This window comes from Sceloporus occidentalis, unplaced genomic scaffold (genome assembly GCF_023333645.1).
Source record: "Sceloporus occidentalis isolate IW3139 unplaced genomic scaffold, rSceOcc1.0.p SCAF_30, whole genome shotgun sequence".
In the NCBI taxonomy this organism is placed as follows: domain Eukaryota; kingdom Metazoa; phylum Chordata; class Lepidosauria; order Squamata; family Phrynosomatidae; genus Sceloporus; species Sceloporus occidentalis.
The window spans coordinates 313523-335804 of record NW_028317010.1 but is presented as its reverse complement, the minus strand read 5'-3'; the positions used below and the strand labels follow the sequence as shown (position 1 = coordinate 335804).

General features: G+C 43.3%; 1 protein-coding gene across 1 annotated transcript in view; it reads right to left on the bottom strand.

The window, feature by feature from the left end:
• Nucleotides 1-18491, bottom strand: part of LOC149298844 (uncharacterized) — a 56061-nt gene extending 37570 nt beyond the window's left edge. The window contains exons 1-3 of the mRNA XM_089486730.1: nt 18272-18491; nt 17532-17703; nt 14664-14748 (exon numbers count right to left, since the gene is read on the bottom strand). Of these exons, the coding sequence (XP_089342856.1) occupies nt 14664-14748; nt 17532-17703; nt 18272-18491 (477 nt within the window). The remainder of the gene's footprint in view (nt 1-14663; nt 14749-17531; nt 17704-18271) is intronic.
• Between the last annotated feature and the right edge of the window lie 3791 nt (nt 18492-22282).

The following is a 22282-nucleotide window of genomic DNA, read 5'->3' as shown; positions in this document are numbered from 1 at the left end:
AACGGGTGAAGAAAGCGATCTATTTTCGCTTTCTGCACCGAAACGGCGTTGCTGTAATGCCTCGACCTCGAGGCATTCAGCAACGCCATTATCGACACAAAGGGGCCATCTCTGGCCCCTCCCCGGGGCGTCAACATCCGCCATACTTTGTATAGCGGCGGACGCCCGTTTTAAAAGCGTTTAAACTTAAATGGTGTCGCTGGAATGCCTCGATCAGGAGGCATCCAGCGACACCAAACACTTACCTGGGGATGGACTGTGACCGCTCCGGAGAGCGGTCACAGCTGCAGCTACCGGTGATCTTCGCCATCAGCAAGATGGCGGCGGTCCGGGAAAAAAAATAATAAAGATGAAAAGGTTCGCTAGACGGTCTCCTGACCCTCTAGAGAACTCTGGCTCCACTTGCAGGTTGAATATAGGTACTGCATTCAACCATGCAAGTCAATGGAGCTCAGCTTCCTAATCACAGTGTGATTAGAAAAAATAAATAAAAAATAAAATAAAATGAATAATAATTAGAAAAAAAATAGTAAAAAACCAGTAAAATGTAAAAATAATTTCCCACTGATGTCACTATCAGGGGAACCTTCAAGTTGAAAAAAAATGTTAAAAAAATAAAAAAAAGGCAAAAAAATATATATATATATAAAAAATATATTTTTGTGAGCAAGTCCTAAAATTAGCATATTAGCTTAAAACAATTCTCGCATGGAAAGAGTTAAAATACTGGCATATTAAATGCCCATGGGGTGTCTACTTTTAAAAAATGTATGATTTGATGGAGTAAATTGAATTGGCCGGGTTCAACAAGGTCCCAATTAACACGGGGGGGGGGGGGGGAGGATGGCCACACATCTAATTTCCAATTAGAAAAATGCACACGTACCAAATGTGGCCTTTTAGTTCCCCCCAAAAATGACAAACCCATGCATGTGGGGTATCACTGTACTCAGGAGATGTTGCTGAACACATATTGGGGTGTCATGTGACAGCGGCATATACCAGGAGCTGTAAATTCATACATAAAGTAGGTGTGTGTGGGAAAAATACACACACAAAAATACTACTGCAAACTTTGAAAAAATGCTGGTGGTAAAATGTGTGCATGCAAAGAGTTAAAATACCAGCATTTAAAATACCCTGGGGTGTCTAGTTTTCAAAAATATATGGTTTTGTTGGGCACACTGAAATGGCCCGGCTCAAAGATGTACCAAATAGGGCATGGGCAGTGGATCCCCAAATGCCAAAGTTCAACATTGAAAAATGCGCATGTCCCAAATGTGGCCCTTTTGCCCCCAAACAGCCAGGCAAAATCATTCATGTGAGGTATCGCTGTACTCAGGAGATGTTGCTGAACACATATTGGGGTGTTTTGTGATAGTGACATATACGAGAACTTTTTAATTTATACCTGAAGTAAAATGTGTGTGACAAAACAAATGCAAAAAAATGACTACCACAAAGTTTGACAAAGACTGGTGGTAGATATGGTGCATGGAAAGAGTTAAAATACTAGCATTTGAAATACCCTGGGGTGTCTAGTTTTCAAAAATATATAGCTTTATTGGGCACACTGAAATGGCCCGGCTCAAAGATGTACCAAATAGGGCATGGGCAGTGGATCCCCAAATGCCAAAGTTCAACATAGAAAAATGTGCATGCCCCAAATGTGGCCCTTTTGCCCCCAAACAGCCAGGCAAAATCATTCATGTGAGGTATCGCTGTACTCAGGAGATGTTGCTAAACACATATTGGGGTGTTTTATGATAGTGACATATACCAGAACCTGTTTATTCATACCTAAAGTAAAATGTGTGTGAAAAAACAAATGCAAAAAAATTACTACCGTAAAGTTTGACAAAGGCTGATGGTAGAATAAGTGCTTGGAAAGGGTTAAAATACCAGCATTTGGAATACCCTGGGCTGTCTAGTGTTCAAAAATATATGATTTGATGGGGTAAATTGCATTGGCCGGCTTCAAAGATACCCGAAATGGCACATGGGGGGAAGAATTACCAGATTTGGAAAAAATGGCTTTGAAATAGCAAAACGCTACCTGTACTTATTGCTCCATAACGTGCAGAAAAAAGCAAAAAAACATAAAAACATTGGGTATTTCTAAACTCAGGACAAATAGTAGAATCTATTTAGCACGTTTTTTTATTACCTTTTATAGATGAGTAAAAGATTTTTCAACTAAAAGTTAGAAACAGTCATTTTTTTCTAAATTTTTCACCATATTTTATACTTTTTTTAATAGTAAATAATATGATACAATCAAAACAATGTCATCTAAAGAAAGTCCTTCTTGTCCTGAAAAAAACAATATGTAATGTGTGTGGGTTCAATAAACGGGAAAGAAAATTACAGCTAAACACAAGCAGCGCAGAAATGTTAAAACGGCCATTGTCACGAAGGGTACAAAAAGTAAAATCAGCCTTTGTCACGAAGGGGTTAAAGCCACTAAGCTCCTAGGCACAACCCATTCTTTTGCCAATGTTTGTCTCTGGAGATGGCATGTGCTTGCTTCTTTACACCTGTTAGCAATGGGTGTGGCTGAAACCACCTAAACTCAATAATTATAGTATAGTATTACTATAGCTTAGTCCTGGACATATAAAAAGATTTTCTACTTAGATTCAGGTGTAATATCATTGGTCCCAGATTGGATGTAGATATCACTCCTAAAATTAGATTTTCTCTATTACATATTAAAATTGTGACTGAATTCTAATTGTTTATAATATACCTAGGCATACCAGAAGGACAGGGTTTAATTAAGACATGGTCTTTATTCAATGACCTGTCAAAACCTTTAAGACTAACTCCTCCCTCAAAAAAATATTACTAGTGTCAGATAAAAGTGTGCTGTTTTCTTTTTTTAAACAGTTCTAGTTTTGCATGATATAATATTTTCTGACAGCAGCATACTGCGTTACTGTGTTATAACCCAATCTATCGACAAACACCCTAAGTCTTATCATATTGCTTTGTGGTAAACAATGGTGTCACAGAGCTGGATAGTCCGACCGACTGATTTATGCTCCCTTAGACTGGGACAACACACTTTCCCTGGTTTCCTAGTCACTAGCCAAGACTCAGCGTAGGGTATAACCAAAACGAAGACTTTATTTTTCCACACACCGGGCTGAATAAAGCCAGCAAAGCACACATTACCATAAAACAAGATATCGGGATACAAACCACCCCCTTAAACTGCCTCCCAGAGACAACAGGGTCAGTAAAGGGTTTAACAAGACAATAGGGTACCAACCTCCACTATCTAGGCTTGGGTAAATGTCTGTAGTAGTGGACTTGGGGGACTGACTGACTTATACAACACATTAATGCACATGGGGTGGGGGGTCTAATATTAAACCGAAACAATGGCAGTCACTCCCTGGTTGCAGATCCTTGATAATCCCCTCATAAAATGATGGGATGATATGCTTCTGGGGGTAGACACAGAAGTCTTTACAAAGCCAGGGCCCATAGTCAATAGGGAGGAGGCTGGCTCTAAGGCCTCCCCAGTGGCCCCAGTGATGGAGGGTTCCATCACAAAAGGAATTGCTCAGTCTTAATCACCAGCCTGACATTGTGGTTAATGAATGTTTATGGAGGAAATTATTTAATTGTACAAGCCAAACTTCATTAGCAGCGCCATAACAAATCAGCTCAGTGTGGTTTTTGAGCAGAAATTTCCCCACTGACAATAATGGCAGCCTCTAGGACTGCAGACAAAATAAGTTTATTGGAGCAAAATAAACTTAAGCCAAGATTTAATCAATGCTAAACTATATTTCTGTCCTTTATAGTTTCCATGGGACTTTACCCTTTAATTGTTTATAAAAGGACACTCCAACTAGGGCCATCCTTTGTATAGTCAAAACGGGCCCTGCACCCATGAGGGCCCTACAACTGTCCTGCTCCATGCTATCATAGTAACTAAGATGCCCATCAGTATGGGTGCAGCTGCTACAACTGCCAGTGCAAGCTGCAAGAAGACAGGGTTCAATGCAAGGTAAGGAGGAGGGAGATCAAAGGAGAGATGGACAGCTGTGGTATGAAGCACTGTCAGGGGGAGAGCTGGGATAGAGGGAGACCTGCGAGAGTTGGAGAGAAGTAGAGCGGGAGAGTTGGAGAGCTTCTCACAGGTTTCATTTCAGTGGGATCTGGATACATTTTAATGACTAACTTAGCTTTATTGAAAGTGTTCAACTACTTGGCTCTCAACTGGCTTCCTGGCTTTGCTTTGAAGTTACAAATTGACATGCACTAAACATGAACACAAAGTTACATTCATGGGAATTGAATCGCTGACTACTATTTAGTTGCTTTTATGTTTTCTTGTTTGCTTTTTTCAGTAAGAGGACAAACAACTAAATGGGTTGTTGAATAGAGGCCGTTGGTGTAATTAAGTACAATGTCATCCCTGTGCAGTACTTTATGAGTACGCATGTATCACATATGCAGTTTAGATCTGTTGCATCATAAGAGTTTACACTCTCTTGCTCCCCTTCCACACAACAGTTATTATTACTAGACTTGGGCACCAGGGGGCTCTTCGTGTTCGTCTTCGTGCTCGTCTTCGGGGAAAAAAAAATCTTCGTATTCCGCGAATATTCGCCCGTTCCTGTCTTCTCTTCGGGCGAATATTCGCGGACATTCTTCGTGCTCGTTTAATCTTCGTTTTCCTCCTGGTTGCCTAGCAGGGGTTAATACGGGGTTAATAACACATCACAGCAGCAGCAGCTGCCGTGAAGGTACGTGTGTGCAGCTCTATTGGTCGTTTCGGCAGGGGGCTGGTCTGGCATCAACGAGTGAATTGCAGAACTGCAGAATGCACTTCATTCGTTGATGGCAGGCGAGCCCCCTGCCGAAACGACCAATAGAGTTGCACACACATACCGAGGTGTACTGTCCATAGATGTTTAATAAAAGAATAGGGAATATTTTACATTTTTAAATTGATTTTGGACCACTTTACATGCCTAACATTTGCTACCTATTTACAATGGCATACTTTGCAACAACCCAACTTACTTATTGGACAGGACTGGAAAATAGCAGGACTGTCCACCAAAATCTTGGGTGTGTTGGCAGGTATGCTGATGGAAAAATGTTGGACAAGAACTAAAAAATAGCTTAGGGTTAATGTACGGTTATGTTTAAGATTAGTAGCAGTGCACTGGTTTGGTTAAAGATGGATTATGTCTAAATAATAATAATTTAATTTTAATGTTTTTTTTAAAAAAAAAATAGGGGTTTATTTAAATGTATTTTAAAGTTAGATTTATTATTTAGTACTTGATTATATTTATTAAATGTTTATAGTAGCGTTACCTACCGAGCTATAACTACCTATGTGTATTTGCATTTTGCATACCTAGTTTAGCTAAATTAGATGGGACAGGACTGGAAAAAAGCAGGACTGTCCCTGAAAAAGTTGGGTCTGTTGGCAGGTATGTGGATGGAAAAATGTTATAGGGTGAAGTGTGAGTTATAGTGTTAATGTAATGCTATTAGTGAGTGAAGGCCAGGGCAAATAACAAGGAAAAGGTCCTTGTGTTTTGTGCATTGTAAGTGTGTGTGTATGTGTGTTATGTGTGATGTCACTGTGTGTTATATGTGTTATATGTGTTATTGTGTGTGTTATGTTTGGTTGGTTGTGTATCAGAAGGAAAATAATGAAATGGAAAAGGAAATGGGAAAGGCAAATGAGTGGGCAATTGGCGACCCGCTCACCTGTTTCACCCCAGGGCAAAGCACCCAAACACTGTCAGTCTTAGACGTTTGGCAGCAGACTTCCAGAGCTCAGACACAAGGCCCTAGCGTAAGCTGGCCACTCCGGCGGAGGTAGCAGGCGTTGCCACACCGCAAACAGAGGCAGCCAGGGGGGAGAAACTGCCCTTACCATTAGGGACATTTTGGGCATGACTCTAGCCAGGAAGCGAACTGGCAGAGAAGAGATGCTGGCACCACCACCAGCAGCAGCATTGAAAAGGCGAATGAGTGGGCAATTGGCGACCCACTCACCTGTTTCACCCCAGGGCAAAGCACCCAAACACTGTCAGTCTTAGACGTTTGGCAGCAGACTTCCAGAGCTCAGACACAAGGCCCTAGCGTAAGCTGGCCACTCCGGCGGAGGTAGCAGGCGTTGCCACACCGCAGACAGAGGCAGCCAGGGGGGAGAAACTGCCCTTACAATTAGGGACATTTGAGGCATGACACTAGCCAGGAAGCGAACTGGCAGAGAAGAGATGCTGGCACCACCACCAGCAGCAGCATTGAAAAGGCGAATGAGTGGGCAATTGGCGACCCACTCACCTGTTTCACCCCAGGGCAAAGCACCCAAACACTGTCAGTCTTAGACGTTTGGCAGCAGACTTCCAGAGCTCAGACACAAGGCCCTAGCGTAAGCTGGCCACTCCGGCGGAGGTAGCAGGCGTTGCCACACCGCAGACAGAGGCAGCCAGGGGGGAGAAACTGCCCTTACAATTAGGGACATTTGAGGCATGACACTAGCCAGGAAGCGAACTGGCAGAGAAGAGATGCTGGCACCACCACCAGCAGCAGCATTGAAAAGGCGAATGAGTGGGCAATTGGCGACCCACTCACCTGTTTCACCCCAGGGCAAAGCACCCAAACACTGTCAGTCTTAGACGTTTGGCAGCAGACTTCCAGAGCTCAGACACAAGGCCCTAGCGTAAGCTGGCCACTCCGGCGGAGGTAGCAGGCGTTGCCACACCGCAGACAGAGGCAGCCAGGGGGGAGAAACTGCCCTTACAATTAGGGACATTTTGGGCATGACTCTAGCCAGGAAGCGAACTGGCAGAGAAGAGATGCTGGCACCACCACCACCACCACCACCACCAGCAGCATTGAAAAATTGGAAAGGCGAATGAGAGGGCAATTGGCGACCCGCTCACCTGTTTCACCCCAGGGCAAAGCACCCAAACACTGTCAGTCTTAGACGTTTGGCAGCAGACTTCCAGAGCTCAGACACAAGGCCCTAGCGTAAGCTGGCCACTCCGGCGGAGGTAGCAGGCGTTGCCACACCGCAGACAGAGGCAGCCAGGGGGGAGAAACTGCCCTTACAATTAGGGACATTTGAGGCATGACACTAGCCAGGAAGCGAACTGGCAGAGAAGAGATGCTGGCACCACCACCAGCAGCAGCATTGAAAAGGCGAATGAGTGGGCAATTGGCGACCCACTCACCTGTTTCACCCCAGGGCAAAGCACCCAAACACTGTCAGTCTTAGACGTTTGGCAGCAGACTTCCAGAGCTCAGACACAAGGCCCTAGCGTAAGCTGGCCACTCCGGCGGAGGTAGCAGGCGTTGCCACACCGCAAACAGAGGCAGCCAGGGGGGAGAAACTGCCCTTACCATTAGGGACATTTTGGGCATGACTCTAGCCAGGAAGCGAACTGGCAGAGAAGAGATGCTGGCACCACCACCAGCAGCAGCATTGAAAAGGCGAATGAGTGGGCAATTGGCGACCCACTCACCTGTTTCACCCCAGGGCAAAGCACCCAAACACTGTCAGTCTTAGACGTTTGGCAGCAGACTTCCAGAGCTCAGACACAAGGCCCTAGCGTAAGCTGGCCACTCCGGCGGAGGTAGCAGGCGTTGCCACACCGCAGACAGAGGCAGCCAGGGGGGAGAAACTGCCCTTACAATTAGGGACATTTTGGGCATGACTCTAGCCAGGAAGCGAACTGGCAGAGAAGAGATGCTGGCACCACCACCACCACCAGCAGCAGCATTGAAAAATGGGAAAGGCGAATGAGTGGGCAATTGGCGACCCACTCACCTGTTTCACCCCAGGGCAAAGCACCCAAACACTGTCAGTCTTAGACGTTTGGCAGCAGACTTCCAGAGCTCAGACACAAGGCCCTAGCGTAAGCTGGCCACTCCGGCGGAGGTAGCAGGCGTTGCCACACCGCAGACAGAGGCAGCCAGGGGGGAGAAACTGCCCTTACCATTAGGGACATTTGATTCATGACACTAGCCAGGAAGCGAACTGGCATCGAAGAGACACTGGCACCACCACCAGCAGCAGCAGCAGAATTGGGAAAGGCGAATGAGTGGGCAATTGGCGACCCACTCACCTGTTTCACCCCAGAGCAAAGCATCCAAACACTGTCAGTCCTTGGCGTTTGGGAGCGGACTTCCAGAACTCAGACACAAGGCCCTAGCGTAAGCTGGCTACACCGGCGGAGGTAGCAGGCGTTGCCACACCGCAACAAGTGCAACCAGGGGGGAGAAACTACCCTTACCATCAGGGACATTCGAGGCATGACACTAGCCAGGAAGCGAACTGGCATTGAAGAGAGACACTGGCACCACCACCAGCAGCAGCAGAATTGGGAAAGGCGAATGAGTGGGCAATTGACGACCCGCTCACCTGTTTCACCCCAGGGCAAAGCATCCAAGCACTGTCAGTCCTTGGCGTTTGGGAGCAGACCTACAGAACTCAGACACAAGGCCCTAGCGTAAGCTGGCTACACCGGCGGAGGTAGCAGGCGTTGCCACACCGCAGCAAGTGCAACCAGGGGGGAGAAACTACCCTTACCATCAGCGACATTCGAGGCATGACACTAGCCAGGAAGCGAACTGGCATTGAAGAGAGACACTGGCACCACCACCAGCAGCAGCAGAATTGGGAAAGGCGAATGAGTGGGCAATTGACGACCCGCTCACCTGTTTCACCCCAGGGCAAAGCATCCAAGCACTGTCAGTCCTTGGCGTTTGGGAGCAGACCTACAGAACTCAGACAGAAGGCCCTAGCATAAGCTAGCTACACCGGCGGAGGTAGCAGGCGTTGCCACACCGCAGCAAGTGCAACCAGGGGGGAGAAACTACCCTTTCCATTAGGGACATCTGAGGCATGATTTCAGCCAGGAAGCGAACTGGCAAAAGATACTGGCACCACCACCAGCAGCAGCGTTGGAAACGGAAAAAGGTGAATGAGTGGGCAATTGACGACCCACTCACCTGTTTCACCCCAGGGCAAAGCATCCAAAGACTGTCAGTCCTAGGCGTTTGGGAGCGGACTTACAGAGCTCAGACACTAGGCCCTAGCGTAAATTGGCTACACCAGCGGAGGTAGCAGGCATTGCCACACCGCAGCAAGTGCAACCAGGGGGAGAAACTACCTTAAACATTAGAGAGAAAAAATTTAACTTTCCAAGCTAAGAGCTGGGTAACCCAATTTGGGCAGATTGAATTTAAGAAAGGCAATCTGCTCCATCAGATGAGGTGCCATGCGTGAGCGCTGTGGACTCAGTATGTTTCCAGTCATAGAAAACACGCGCTCACTTTGAACAGTGGTTGGCGGACATGATAGAAGCTGCTGCGCAACCCATGAGAGTGCAGGCCACACACTCTTCTTTTCATCCCAGTAGCTAAGAGGATCAACATTAGGAGCAGAAGGAACTTCACAGAGGTAAAGTTTGACCATTTCAGCAGCACTACTCTCCTTTCTGCTGCTAGCTCTGTCAGATGGTCCAACTATACTGCCAAGTGCCTCTTCCCAAAACGCAGCTGCTCCACTCAGCTGTGTTGTGCTGCTTGTGGCACTGCTGCTGATGCTGCTGCTAGGGGTAGCAGACCACATCATCTCTTCCTCCTCCTGCACCTCACCCTCCTCGGACAGCATTCCCATTTTACGCTGCCAGTCACGCACCTTGTTGACCAATTGCTCCCGGTAGCTACTGAGAACATTGAATTTCAAAGCTAGCTTTCCCTTAATTCTTGGATCACAAAGGCACGCTAGCATCATTTCGGGACTCTCTTCCATTCGCTTGCGAAGGTGTACTTTTAGCAGATCCTTCAGCTTCCTGACTATGGCTGCTACGTCAGGATGTAGAGTGCCACCTTGAACAGCCTCACGGTTTCCAAGGAACACATCCATCTTGCTGCCTAGATGGGAGAACACAGGGATTACCTGGGCCAGACTGGCAGTGTTTGAGCTTAAATTTTCTGTGGCATCCCTGAATGGTTTAAGGACTGCCACTAGCTGGGCGATCACTGTCCAATCCTCCCTATTCAATGGAGAGGTAATCCCAATATTGTGCTCTGAGGCAAGATTATGGATTGCCCTCTGCTGCTCCAAAATCCTCTCTAGCATGTCTAACGTGGAGTTCCACCGTGTACTGACATCCTGACGTAGGCAGTGTACGGGAAGACCTGACCTCGCCTGCTCTTCCCTCAAAAGTTGGCTAGCCTTAACACTATGGTGAAAGTGCCCAGCGATCTTTCTGCAGCGGGACAGAACTACTGCTGCCACATTAGTTCCTTCTGACATTGCTGCCTTCACTACAAGATGGATGATGTGGGCTGCACAGCGCACACCAACAATATGACCATCTCGCAGCGCTTTCACCATATTGGCACCTCCGTCAGTTACCACAAAACCAACTTCAACATTGGTGCCCGCCTCTGCTCCCACCCAAAGGCTAAACATTTTCCTAATCGCATGCAGAATATTTTGGGAAGTGTGCTTTTCATCCATCACTTCTGCATGGAGAAGGAATGATCGGTAGCCTGCTGCAGCAACTTCCTTAGACACACCGGGCTGCCACCAGTGTGCTGTCAAAGAAAGAAAGGCATGCTGGGCGCTAGGTGCACTCCACAAATCTGTAGTGAAATGAACACACTGACCAGCAGCCTTGGAAAGCTCCTCTTTCACTGCTGCAACACAGGACCGATACAGCGAGGGGACAATGTTCCTGCTGAAAGTGGAACGTGACGGAACTGTGTATTGTGGAGCCACAGCCGCCATCAATTGTTTGAAAGGCTCCCCTTCAATCATGGAGAAGGATGCCCCTCCAACAGCAATGAACTGACCAATAAGTCGCGTTACTTTATTGGCCTGCTGTTTGGGCATCGTTCTCTTGGAGTGGAATGCCCCAAATTCTTCCAGGGTGGGCTGGGCATGCAGTGCTCCAACCTGCCTTGGTCTCTGGCTGCCAGCACTAGTTGCTGCTGCTGCTGCTGCTGCTGCTATTGGCTCAGAAGAAGAAGCTGTTGGGGTTTTTCCACGGCCACCAGCTATGCTGCCTGCACTAAGTTTTACCTCTGCATCTTTCCCCAATAGCACAGCGTTGTGTTGAGTGCTGAGGTGATGCTTCATGCTAGCACTGGTAAAATGGCCAGACACTTTCCCTCTGCTTATTAGCTTCCCACAATGTTTGCACTTTCCATAGCGCCCTTCTTCAACATTTTCAAAGTGCTCCCAAATTGGGGCGCGCATAGCCTTGGAGTGTGCCTTGGGTGCTGCTCTTACTGCTCGGGGTGGATGAACAGAGGCAGAACTAGTGGTGGTGGGACTGGTGGTAACAGTACTGGCCATAGTGGGACTGCTAATTGCTTTAGATTTGCTAGGTTTTGCTGCTGCTGCTGGTGGTGGTGATGGTGATGATCGTAGCGGAGAAGGTGGAGGCTCAGGGGAAAATTGTGCACTAGTCATTTGGACACTGCTCCCTGAGGAATCTGATTCCTGACCACTCATCTCCTCTACTTCCTCTGGCTCATAGTCTAGCTCTTCATTAGCCAGATCGAATGGAATTCCTGCTAGGCTGGAGCTAAGACTGATATCGTCGTGAGACTCGTGACTAGTAGTAGTGCGAGCAGGAAGAATAGACTCTGCACTTGGCCTCTCAGTCTCAGGCTCCTCTGCTACCTCGCTAGGTGGAGTTCCACTATGTGTAGCCCTCTCTCTAACTGTCTTTACAAAAATTTTGTAAGGACTTGGTGGCTTGCTAGAGGTACTAGGAGGACATGGCGTGGCGGTACCAGTGGGAACAGTAGGCGCAGCACTAGTGGTGGTAGAGGCGGGGGTGGTGGTGGTGGTGGTTTTCCCTACAAAGGAATGAGATCGCTTTGGTTTGGGACCCCTCTGAGTCTTGCTGCTAATTTGGCTCTGCTTGGTACCTTGCATGCTGCTGGTGGATGGGGAAGATGCTGCTTGGGGCAAAAGGCACTTCTTTTTAGTCACTGGGCTGGTACTACTTGTGCTACCCTTTAACTTTGAACGTGCTTCTGGTGCTTTAGGCTTTCCGTAAAAAACCATAGAGCTTGTGGGCCTAGCCGCACTACTACTGCCTGCTTTTGGTGCCTTTCCTTTACTTGATGATCCTTCAAGCAATGCTTCCCCAAATGATAAGCGAGAGCTTGGCCTACTTGGCCGACTAGACTGACGCAAAGGCTGCATCTTAGAGCTGGTGGTGGTGCTGGTGGTGGTGCTGGTGGTGGTGGTGGTGGTGGTAGATGGAGCTTGTCCCTCCTTAGTCCCAAAAGGAGGATCCATTTCAAATTTTGTGTTGTGTGTGTAGTGTAGTGTAGTGTAGTGTAGTGTAGTGTTTAAAAAACTATAAAAAAAAAAATAAAAATAAAAAAATAAAAAAAAGGAAAAACGAATTAAAGACAAAAAAATTAGAGGAAGTTCTCTTCAGTGCTACTGCTTAAAAAGTAAAACTATGCACTACTGCACTGTGCTGTGTGCAATCTGCCAAAATCCTAAAGTTATTGAAATTATTAACTCAAGATTAACTATTTAATAACTAGCAGTATTTTATTTTTAATTTGAATTTACACGGACCTAAGAGCTTAGCCTACCACTATGCTAGCCTAAAGCTATATTTCCTTACTATAAGTCTACCTCTAGGCAGACGCTCTCAAACCCACTAAGCTAAAGTGAGGTTAAATCAGATTCAGTATATGATTTATTAATTAATATTAAGTTATATAATATTAATAGATTAGAACTAATTTACTTATATATTATGTATTATAGATAGAAGAATATAGATTATGAATTAGAATTTAGAATTAGAATTACTTATATTATAGATTATGAATTAGAATATTATTATTTATAATATATTATAGATTAAGATTAAAGAAGATTAGAATTATTTTAGTACTACAGCTAGTAGCTTGAAGCTTTGCTTAGTACAGCTCGTCACAGTCAATTTTTCTTGAAAAGAATTAGAAATAAAATAAAATGTCACAGCAAAACAGTTATCTTCACTGCTTGCTGCACTCACTAGCCCAACAAGTTCACTTCACTGATGGACTGAGGTGAGCAAAACACTAAGGGTACTTTTAATAAAATTGAAATAAAATGTAAAATAAATGAGAAAATCTTTGCAAAACAGTTAACGTCACTGCTTGCTGATCAAAAAAAAACACAGCACTTATGCGGCTGCACTCACTAGCCCAACAAGTTCACTTCACTGATGGACTGAGGTGAGCAAAACAAATGAAATAAAATGAAAGATTAATTAAGAAAAATTGACTTGGTCTCTTACTGTTGCTAAAACAAAGCACAAACTATAGAGCTGCAGCACCAGTACTAATAAGATTAGCTGAACTATACGCTAGTAGTAATTAATTAATATTATTACTTTTATTTATAGCTAATTTAATTAACTATTAAGATAAGAAAGAATTAGAGAATTATTGATATTACTGATTTTAGATTAGACACTAGTAGATGTTCTGAATGTCTACAGTACACTCTACACTAGTATACTATTACTAACTATAACTGACAAATATATATATAATTTTATAATGAATTCAATTATTAATTATATTAATTAATATTACTGATTTTAAATTAGACACTAGTAGATGAATGTCTACAGTACACTCTACACTAGTATACTATAGTATATATATATATATATGACTGACAAATATATATATATATATAATATTATAATGAACTATTAAATTATAGATTCTATTAAATTGTAATTTATAAATTCTATTTAATTTATTTAAGCAGGACAGGCAATAGGCACTAGTGCCAGCCCAGGGCAAGGGCACCCCAGTGCCACTGAGGCACTGGGTGCACTGTCAACTCAACAGCACTTACACTAAAGTTGATGACAAATTAATTTTAAAAAAATTAAATTAATCAAATTATTATTATTAAATATATTAATTAAGTAGCACTGAAGTGAGGATGAAGTACACAGTGAGAAATGGCAGGCTAAGGCTTACCAGTCTCACACAGAACAGAACAATCTCTCTCTGTAACGCTCGGATGCAGCACAGCAGTGTTGCCAAAGCAGTCACAGCGAAAAATGAATGGATCTCTCAGGCAAGCTCTGGTCTTATAAAGGCGCCTTCAGAATTCAAAAAACAGCAGCACAGGCATTGGACGAGACCCTTAGCGTTACGTCACAAGAGTGAGCTGATTGGACAGACGAGGATCAGCTCACTCCTGTTTGAAATTTTGGCGGTTGCGCGGCAAAAACGAAGACGATCACGAAGAATCTTCGATTCTTCGTGATTGTGAGTCTTCGTCTTCGCCTACGGTTTGCCGGCACTGTATTCTGTTCTACGTTCCTTCGGAACGAACAAAAAAACGGCCTCTTCGTGCTCGTTTTCATGTTCGCCCGAAGACGAATGCACAAGTCTAATTATTACTGAACAATAAAAAACTGCAGCTATTTCACAAATCTGTTGTTGAAACTATATAAATGCAGTGATCTATTGAGATGCAAATCCAACCAAGCAATTAAGTAAAATGTTCAACACATACAAAGAAATTTCCAAAATCTTTACATCAGCGCAGCCCAGGAGGCAATAAAGCCCCTTGCCTGCCATCCAATGCATATATGTACCACAAGTTCAGTAAGTACCTCCTTCTTGTCTGCCTGCTTGTCAGAAGTAGATACTTTGGCTGCAAGCTCTCTCAACTCTTCCCTCCAGGCTTCAGATATGGAACTTGCTGTGCAAAAGAAACATAACTGAATGAGTGTGCAAAAAAAACGTTTTTCTTTCAGACATTCAGAGATTAATTAGTTGAAATTGCCTTTTACCCTTTTTTTTCTTTGTGATTTACATATACTTAATGGATCTAGATATTCAATAATCCTAGATTCTAAATGTTTTCCATAAAGGGTTTGATTGACTTTTGTTAATAAAACTACTCTAAAATCTATAATGTTCTATGGGGTTTGAAGCCTACAAAATAATGTCAGCAGTTTGTAACACCCAAGGTGTGGAAATGTCTCCTGCATTTTTTTTCCTTTTGAGTCCTTTTAGGACTAGCTTTTTGCAACTTTATTTTCTGATGTTACACAAAAGAAAAGAACTATCTTTAAATTACAATTAAACAGCAATCGAAATGCTATTTTTGGAAGACTAACTTTAACCCTTTAACATTTTTTTTTTGCTTGTGAGAGCCAGGCCGATTTTAGTATTTTTGCTACCGGTACAATTAGATGGCACCCTTGGAATCATCTTAAAGTTTAAATTTCCTTTTTAATTACACAATTCATAGCTACCTAGTTTAAGGTAATACTACATGCATTATATAGCTTTATATAGCATGATAGCATAATAGCATTAATAGTAGTATTAAGAATACAACCCTCACTCCGAAATGTAATATTTCCTCATTGTTTCACCATAAACAACTTTTCTGAAAAACTTCAACCACAAAACCTATGAAATATATGTGGTTATACATACATGTAGGTACACAACTACCGTATTTGCTCAATTATAAAACAAGGGTGGTTTTTTTTCCAGAAAAAAGCATCAGAAGGAAACAACATTGTCTACTAATTGAGGTCGACCTCAGATCTGTCTCACTTTCGCACAGCCGACTAAGCCTAGGGGTTTGCCACTCACACTCACTCATTCTCTCATGCTCTCTTACACTCTCCCATGCACTCCAACTTTCATTCACACTCTCATTCACTGTTTCGTCCATGCTCTTATATTCAGGCTTTTTCTTTTTCTCTTTTATTAAAGTTCAAACTTTGGACAATTGTCTTATAATAAGGGTTGTCTTATAATTGAGAAAATATGGTAATACAGGGTGGGCGTACATAAAAAGGGGTTAAATGTTATCATACTAAAGGAATCCAATCTCAGGAGTAAATACACATGTCCTCAAGTATGGCACCCGTTTGGACACTCTTTTCTATGTTATAACTCCAAGACATAGCATGTTTTGGTATGCTGTAGCATTAAGTTTTCCCCTCACTGGAAGTAAGGGACCTAGCCCAATTCCGAAAAACTGCCACATATCATTACCCCTCCTCCACCAAACTTTAAAGTTGGCACAATTCAGTGAGGCAGGTAATGTTGTGTTTCGTCACTCCACAGAAAACTTTTCCACTGTCTATCTAGCAGTTATGAAATTTCACGAACTGACTTACTGCGTAGCTAAGTGCTTTATTTTATACACTTGTGGCAATGGGTCTGATTGAAACACCTGAATTAAATACCGTATTTGCTCGATTATAAGACGAGGTTTTTTTCAGAGCAAATGCTCTGAAAAATACCCCTCGTCTTCTAATCGGGGTCGTCTTCTAATCAGACCTCAAATAGAGGTCTGATTATGAGACTAAGATCCAGATCCCCTGCACCGCTGCAGGGGACCTGGATCCTCCTGTCCCCCCCCCCCACACACACTTACCGGTGCTTCCTGCTGTATTGCCGGGGCAGCGGGTTGATGTCTACGCGATCCGCGTAGACAACGTCCGCTGCAGCCGGAAGGAGGTGTGGCTAGCAGCGGGGGTTGTCTGCGTCCGTCGCGGATACCTTCCCCGACTGTCAGAGATCAGAGTTCCCCCCACCGGTGCGGGGAACTCTGATCTCTGACAGCCGGGGAAGGTATCCGCGACGGACGCAGACAAACCCCCGCTGCCAACTCCACCTCCTTCTGGCTGCAGCGGAAGGAGACGTCAACCCGCTGCCCCGGCAATACAGCAGGAAATTAGAAAGCACCGGTAAGTGTGTGTGTGTGTGCGCGTGTGTGTGTTAAATGGGGACATAGGGCATTTCTGGAATGCCTTATACCCCTATATGCCACTCTGGCACTTAGGGGGTTAAAAGGCATATTATGGGGCAGAGTGGCATATAGGGAGGTATAAGGCATTTCAGGAGGCAGAGTGGCGTTAAGGGGGCATTTAATAGAGCACTCTGCCTCCTGAAATGCCTTATACCTCCCTATATGCCACTCTGCCCCATAATATGCCTTTTAACCCCCTAAATGCCAGAGTGGCATATAGGGGTATAAGGCATTTCTGGAGGCAGAGTGGCACATAGGGGGTCAAAAGGCATACCATGGGGCACAGTGGCATATAGGGGGTTACAAGGCATATCATGGGCCACAGTGCCATATTGGTGTGGCAAGCCTGGGGGCAGATGTGCGTAACTGGGGGACAGGTTGGAAAATACAAGGAAATAAAAACAAAAAAAATATTTTTCTCAATCATAGCTTTTATTTAAAAAAATAGTTTACATGAATTAGCATTTACTGGTAAAACTTTTTTCCTTTAGGGTCGTCTTATATTCAGGCTTTTTCTTTTTTTCCTAAGTTAATATTCAGATTTTGGGGGGTCGTCTTATAATCAGGGTCGTCTTATAATCGAGCAAATACGGTAATTAAGAGGCGTGTCCCAATACGTTTGTCAATATAGTATATATATATCTACATACAGTATATTTACAAGTACCTGGGTCACCTACCAGTCACCCAAGTATTAATTTACTAACCAGCTGTAAGGAATGGGACCTTGTTTCCATGCGGATCTCCTATTGGCATGCTGCAGGGTATACCTAGCAAGTTGGTGGACAACTGACTTCTAATCATTGGATGAGGATAGAGTGGAGAAGTCACTGACCAGTCATCATTGACCATACAAATTGGGATTCCATTAAGTCCTGAAAAAAAAGTTTAAAAAAAGCAATGTCTGCATTTGTTTCCTAATGCAGGACCTTACTACTCTTCATAGTTACATGTGCTTTGGTCAAATGCGCCACCAGAGGGCTATAAGTATCAATTGTACGCTTCACTGTGGTTTTTATTGTCCCATAATTGTGTGTTTCCTGATCTTAGTAATAATATCAGTGGCTCAAGATACTGAGTATAAGGATGAATCAATTAATGTATCTTTGCTGAATTACATCAAGTCTGTTTTGTGTTGAAGATCACTAGAGAGAGTAGACTCCATAGCCTATGTACCTCTAGCTTACAGGTACTGTTGTGGTAGAATGCATAAGCCAAGATTCAAAACTTGTCTTGCAAAATGTTTATTGGCAGATGTACTTATTTATTTTTATGTATAGTGCTGTTTCAAGTGTCACATGTCTCACTCCAAGAATACAACGCTTTGTTTTTAAGGACTGCCATGCATGAAAATTACACAACTACTACTTGTTCAGGGTTGTAAAACTATGCGATAGTAGTAGTAATAACCTTGTAATAAGTAGTAATAACCTTGACCCATACCTTGAATGTGTGTCACTCGGTGAGGATGGGGATTGTGTCTCGAGAAGAATGAATGATTGCTTAGGTTACCAAATCGAGAGCTGCTTTTGGTTGGGGGTCTCATTGCTTCTGCACTAAACCGTAGAGGTGTGTTCTGGGCAAGGTTTTCTAGCTTCTCTGTTATAGTTGCAATGTCATTACTTTTAAAAAGTCCTGAAACAGGCTTCTTCAGCTCCTCCATTGAGTCTTTTGATGCAATATGATTAACTCTGTAATTAAAATAGTATATTATAAAAATTACAATATAAAGCTAAACTTTTTCATGTATACAGTATAAATAAAACAAAAAACAGGAGCCTGACACTGAGCTCTCCTCTCCATGTTTCTCTGAGTACAAATTAATGAAAAGCCATTCCCATTACAGAAGAACAAGTTAAATTAGTATATTTTCTAGCAGTGGCTTAACACAACTTTACCCCTGGAAAGTTGTGTTGAGGCGCTGCAATACACATGTATGCATTCTATTTTGGATCTGAATGGTTGCATCTCTGAACATGTGTCTTCATATGTGAAATTGTGGTTACATTATGGAGAAGATAAATTCAGTGCCAATTTGCTAATAATTATTAGCCAGACTTACAGCACTAGTTGCTCTTAAGATGGCTTATATAGCCACTTATTACACCACCAGCATCTATCCACTCTCATTGTGATTGAGGGGGAGAAGGCCTCTGAACAATGGTTGCCACCCATCCCTGGTTGACCAGAACAATCCCAGAATAAAGAGGTAAGTTCTAAATCACAGACTTACCTCTTTATGTCATGAAAACCAACAATCTGGTCGTGGTTTCCAAACAGAGGCAGGCGTGGAGTTCAGCAGGGTCATATAATGTCACGTTAGAGGGTCCTAAATAAGATGCTTTATATTTATACTGTGTCAGTTATCACAATTTTACCACTAAATTAGTGATCAGATTATTTTTTTCTGTATTACAACCTCTTATTTTGAATTTAAAATGTAGATTATTTAAAACATATTAGTGTACAGTGGTATTGTTGGTGCCTATATTAGTAATAAGTAGTGCGGTAAGCTTTTTTTTATTAACTAGACCAAGTCTGAGCATGAGATTGGGTGTTAGGCCAGTCCACATTTGTATATTTGTTATTTAGCCTTGTTTCTAAAAAATATTGGCTGCTTTAAGTATGTGTTAATGGCATGTATCAATTGTGGGACAATGAGATGTTCATCTTTCTACTTACATGAGCAAGAGATTCAAGTGATTGTACTTACTGTGTTTGGCTTAGGACTGGTTGAGAGGCTATCGTGACATTTGCCATTTTAGTCTTCTGTGATAGAAAAACAAATATTAAAATTGCTAAATCTGCTGGTATTATCACATCTTAAAATAATTAATGTATTACCAGATTAATTTGGTAAAACTCCTATTAAACATAGAGGTGGGTCACGTATATATATGAAAATAAACTCATGAAAAGGGGCAAGTGCTCCCACCGATTTCAATAATTGCATTATGGCCAATTAATGACAAGAAATGTGAATCTCAGACTACAAAGGAGAAAGGCAGGTACTGTTTCTAGGTCAGGCGGCATATTTTGGCCTAGGCCTAGGTTCGGGGGGGGCGGGGCTACCTTTCTGCCACATAACAGGCCCAATAGCCCAATATAATATATATAAAACCAATATTGGGCTATTAGGTTCTCCCCAACAGCCCTCCATAGCTTCCTTTTAGCCTGGTGTTTTGTCTCCTTAAAAAGTGAAGCATCAGGATATGATGGCATATCCTTACGGAAATTAGTAAGAATGGAGGAGCCTGGTGGTGCTGCCCTGGGTTAGGCTCAGGGCAGCACCGAACATAAATATACCACTGGACACCATAGAGTAATAAAGGAATAGTCAAGGAATAGTTACATTTAGCAGGCCCCTTTGCCTCTTCCAAACAAAAGCATGTGCTGCCCTTCACACAAACACCAAAATAATATATTTTTAAAGGAATAGTTATGACATTAAAAACAGATGCTGGCATCACATCCCCATGATTGGGTGTAATTAGGTTAAATCTCATTCCTTCCAACATTTCACAAGGTAAAACAGGAAAAGCATGTCTTGGGCGTTACCAGGTCCTTTTAGTGACCTATTATTATATTATTTATACTATTTATGTAAAGCATATTTATTTACTCAATTTAGTTTATAAATATATTCTGCATGAGTGTGATGTTTAGAGCTGTAAAACACGGTAGTATAAATGAGTTATGACCTTGTTGGAGGTTCTAAACAAGAGTGGACATAAGTGTGTTAAAAATACTAGAGGTGATTGCCATACAGTCTATGTCAGCGTTCAACACTTCAGTCCTCAAGGGCTGCAAAACAGGTCAGAAATCATATGTATCCTTACCTGAGAACAAATAGTAATTTTTGATTTAGATGTCTGGTATAAAGACAGGATAAGCAACAACTGTGGCCTGTTCACGGCCTTTGAGGACTGCAATTGTACCCCCACTGGTCTAAGAAGTAGTAAAGTACAATCCAAAGCCTTGCTTGTATGTATGGTAAATTCAACACTTCTATTCATCTTACCAATTTAAAATAGCACAAAATAAAATAATATGTATTTGTGCATCAAGCCAGGGCTGGACTGGAAATCTCCCTGTATCCTAGTAGGCCACCTCCCCTGAGACTGGCCTTGAGGCCTGCCATCTAATGCTGTGGCTGTAGCTGCCAATTAAGCTATAAGAGCAAAATAGATTTTGCCCCTGCAGCTGCATTGGCGGCCGTGGTCGTACTCCCATTGAGCGTACACCAGTCAGCACCCCATATGCTGTCATATCCGGCTCGATGGTGACTGGCAGACACGCAAAGTAAGTAAGTAACAGACTAGAAGACTGCAGCTGAGGTAAGGGGGTGTGAGAGAGAGAGAGAGAGGGTAAATGAGAATATATGCATGTATAAGTCTGTTTCATGAATGTGTAAGTGTATGTGAGCATAAACACTTATGTGTACTTGCATAGATATTTGTCTTTGTGAGCATGGACGTGAAAGTGCTGGGGGGGGCAAAGATGGCACAGGCAGGCTGTTTGGGGACAAAGATGACACAGAAAATCTGTTTGGGGCAGAGATAGCACTGGTAGGCTATTTGTGGTACCGATAAAATGTTTGAGGACAAAGATGGCACAGGTGGGCTGTTTGGGGTAAATGTTGCACAAACAAACTGTTTGGGGGCAACAGTGGCACTCACCCGATTGGAGACAAAAGTGGCACTGTGGGACATGTTGCTCGTCAAGTTGCAAGCACTGGAGCCCTGTGGTTTCTTGTTAAGCCCCCGGTGGTAATTTGAATGAACATATGTAAATTACTGTTGAATATTGTATGGATATGAAGGGGGCATGCTAAGGGACAGGTATTAAGGTGATGGAGAAATAAAGGATGGATATAGATAGAGAGCAAGAACAGACTAACAGACCGCTAACAGACTGGTAGGGGATGCAAGAGTGAGTATGTATGTAACAATGAGAATATATGCATATGTGTCTTAACATGAATGTGAAAATGAATGTGTATGTGTACGTGTGTAGGTGTCTGTGTGTGAGCATGGATGTGTAATTGTTTGGTGGAGGCAAACATTGAGGCTGTTTGGGGCACAGATGGCACAGGCAGGCTGTTTGGGGTGACTGACAAGCTGTTTAGCAAAGATGAAACATGCAGGTTGTTTCACTTACAAGCTGTTTGGGAACACAAACAGCATTGACAAGCTGTTTGGTGGCAAAGATGGCTCAGACAATCGGTTTGGGGACAAAAATGGCAAATACAAGCTGTTTGGGGATACTGACAAGCTATGTTGGGACACAGATGGCACAGACAAGTTGTTTGGGTCTTTGACAAGCTGTTTGGGGACAAAGATAGCACAGGCAGGCCGTTTGGGGGCACTAAGAAGCTGGGGGCACAGATGGCACAGGTAGGCAGTTGTGTTGCAAAGATGGCACTGATAAGCTGTTTGGTTGCACCTCAGATAT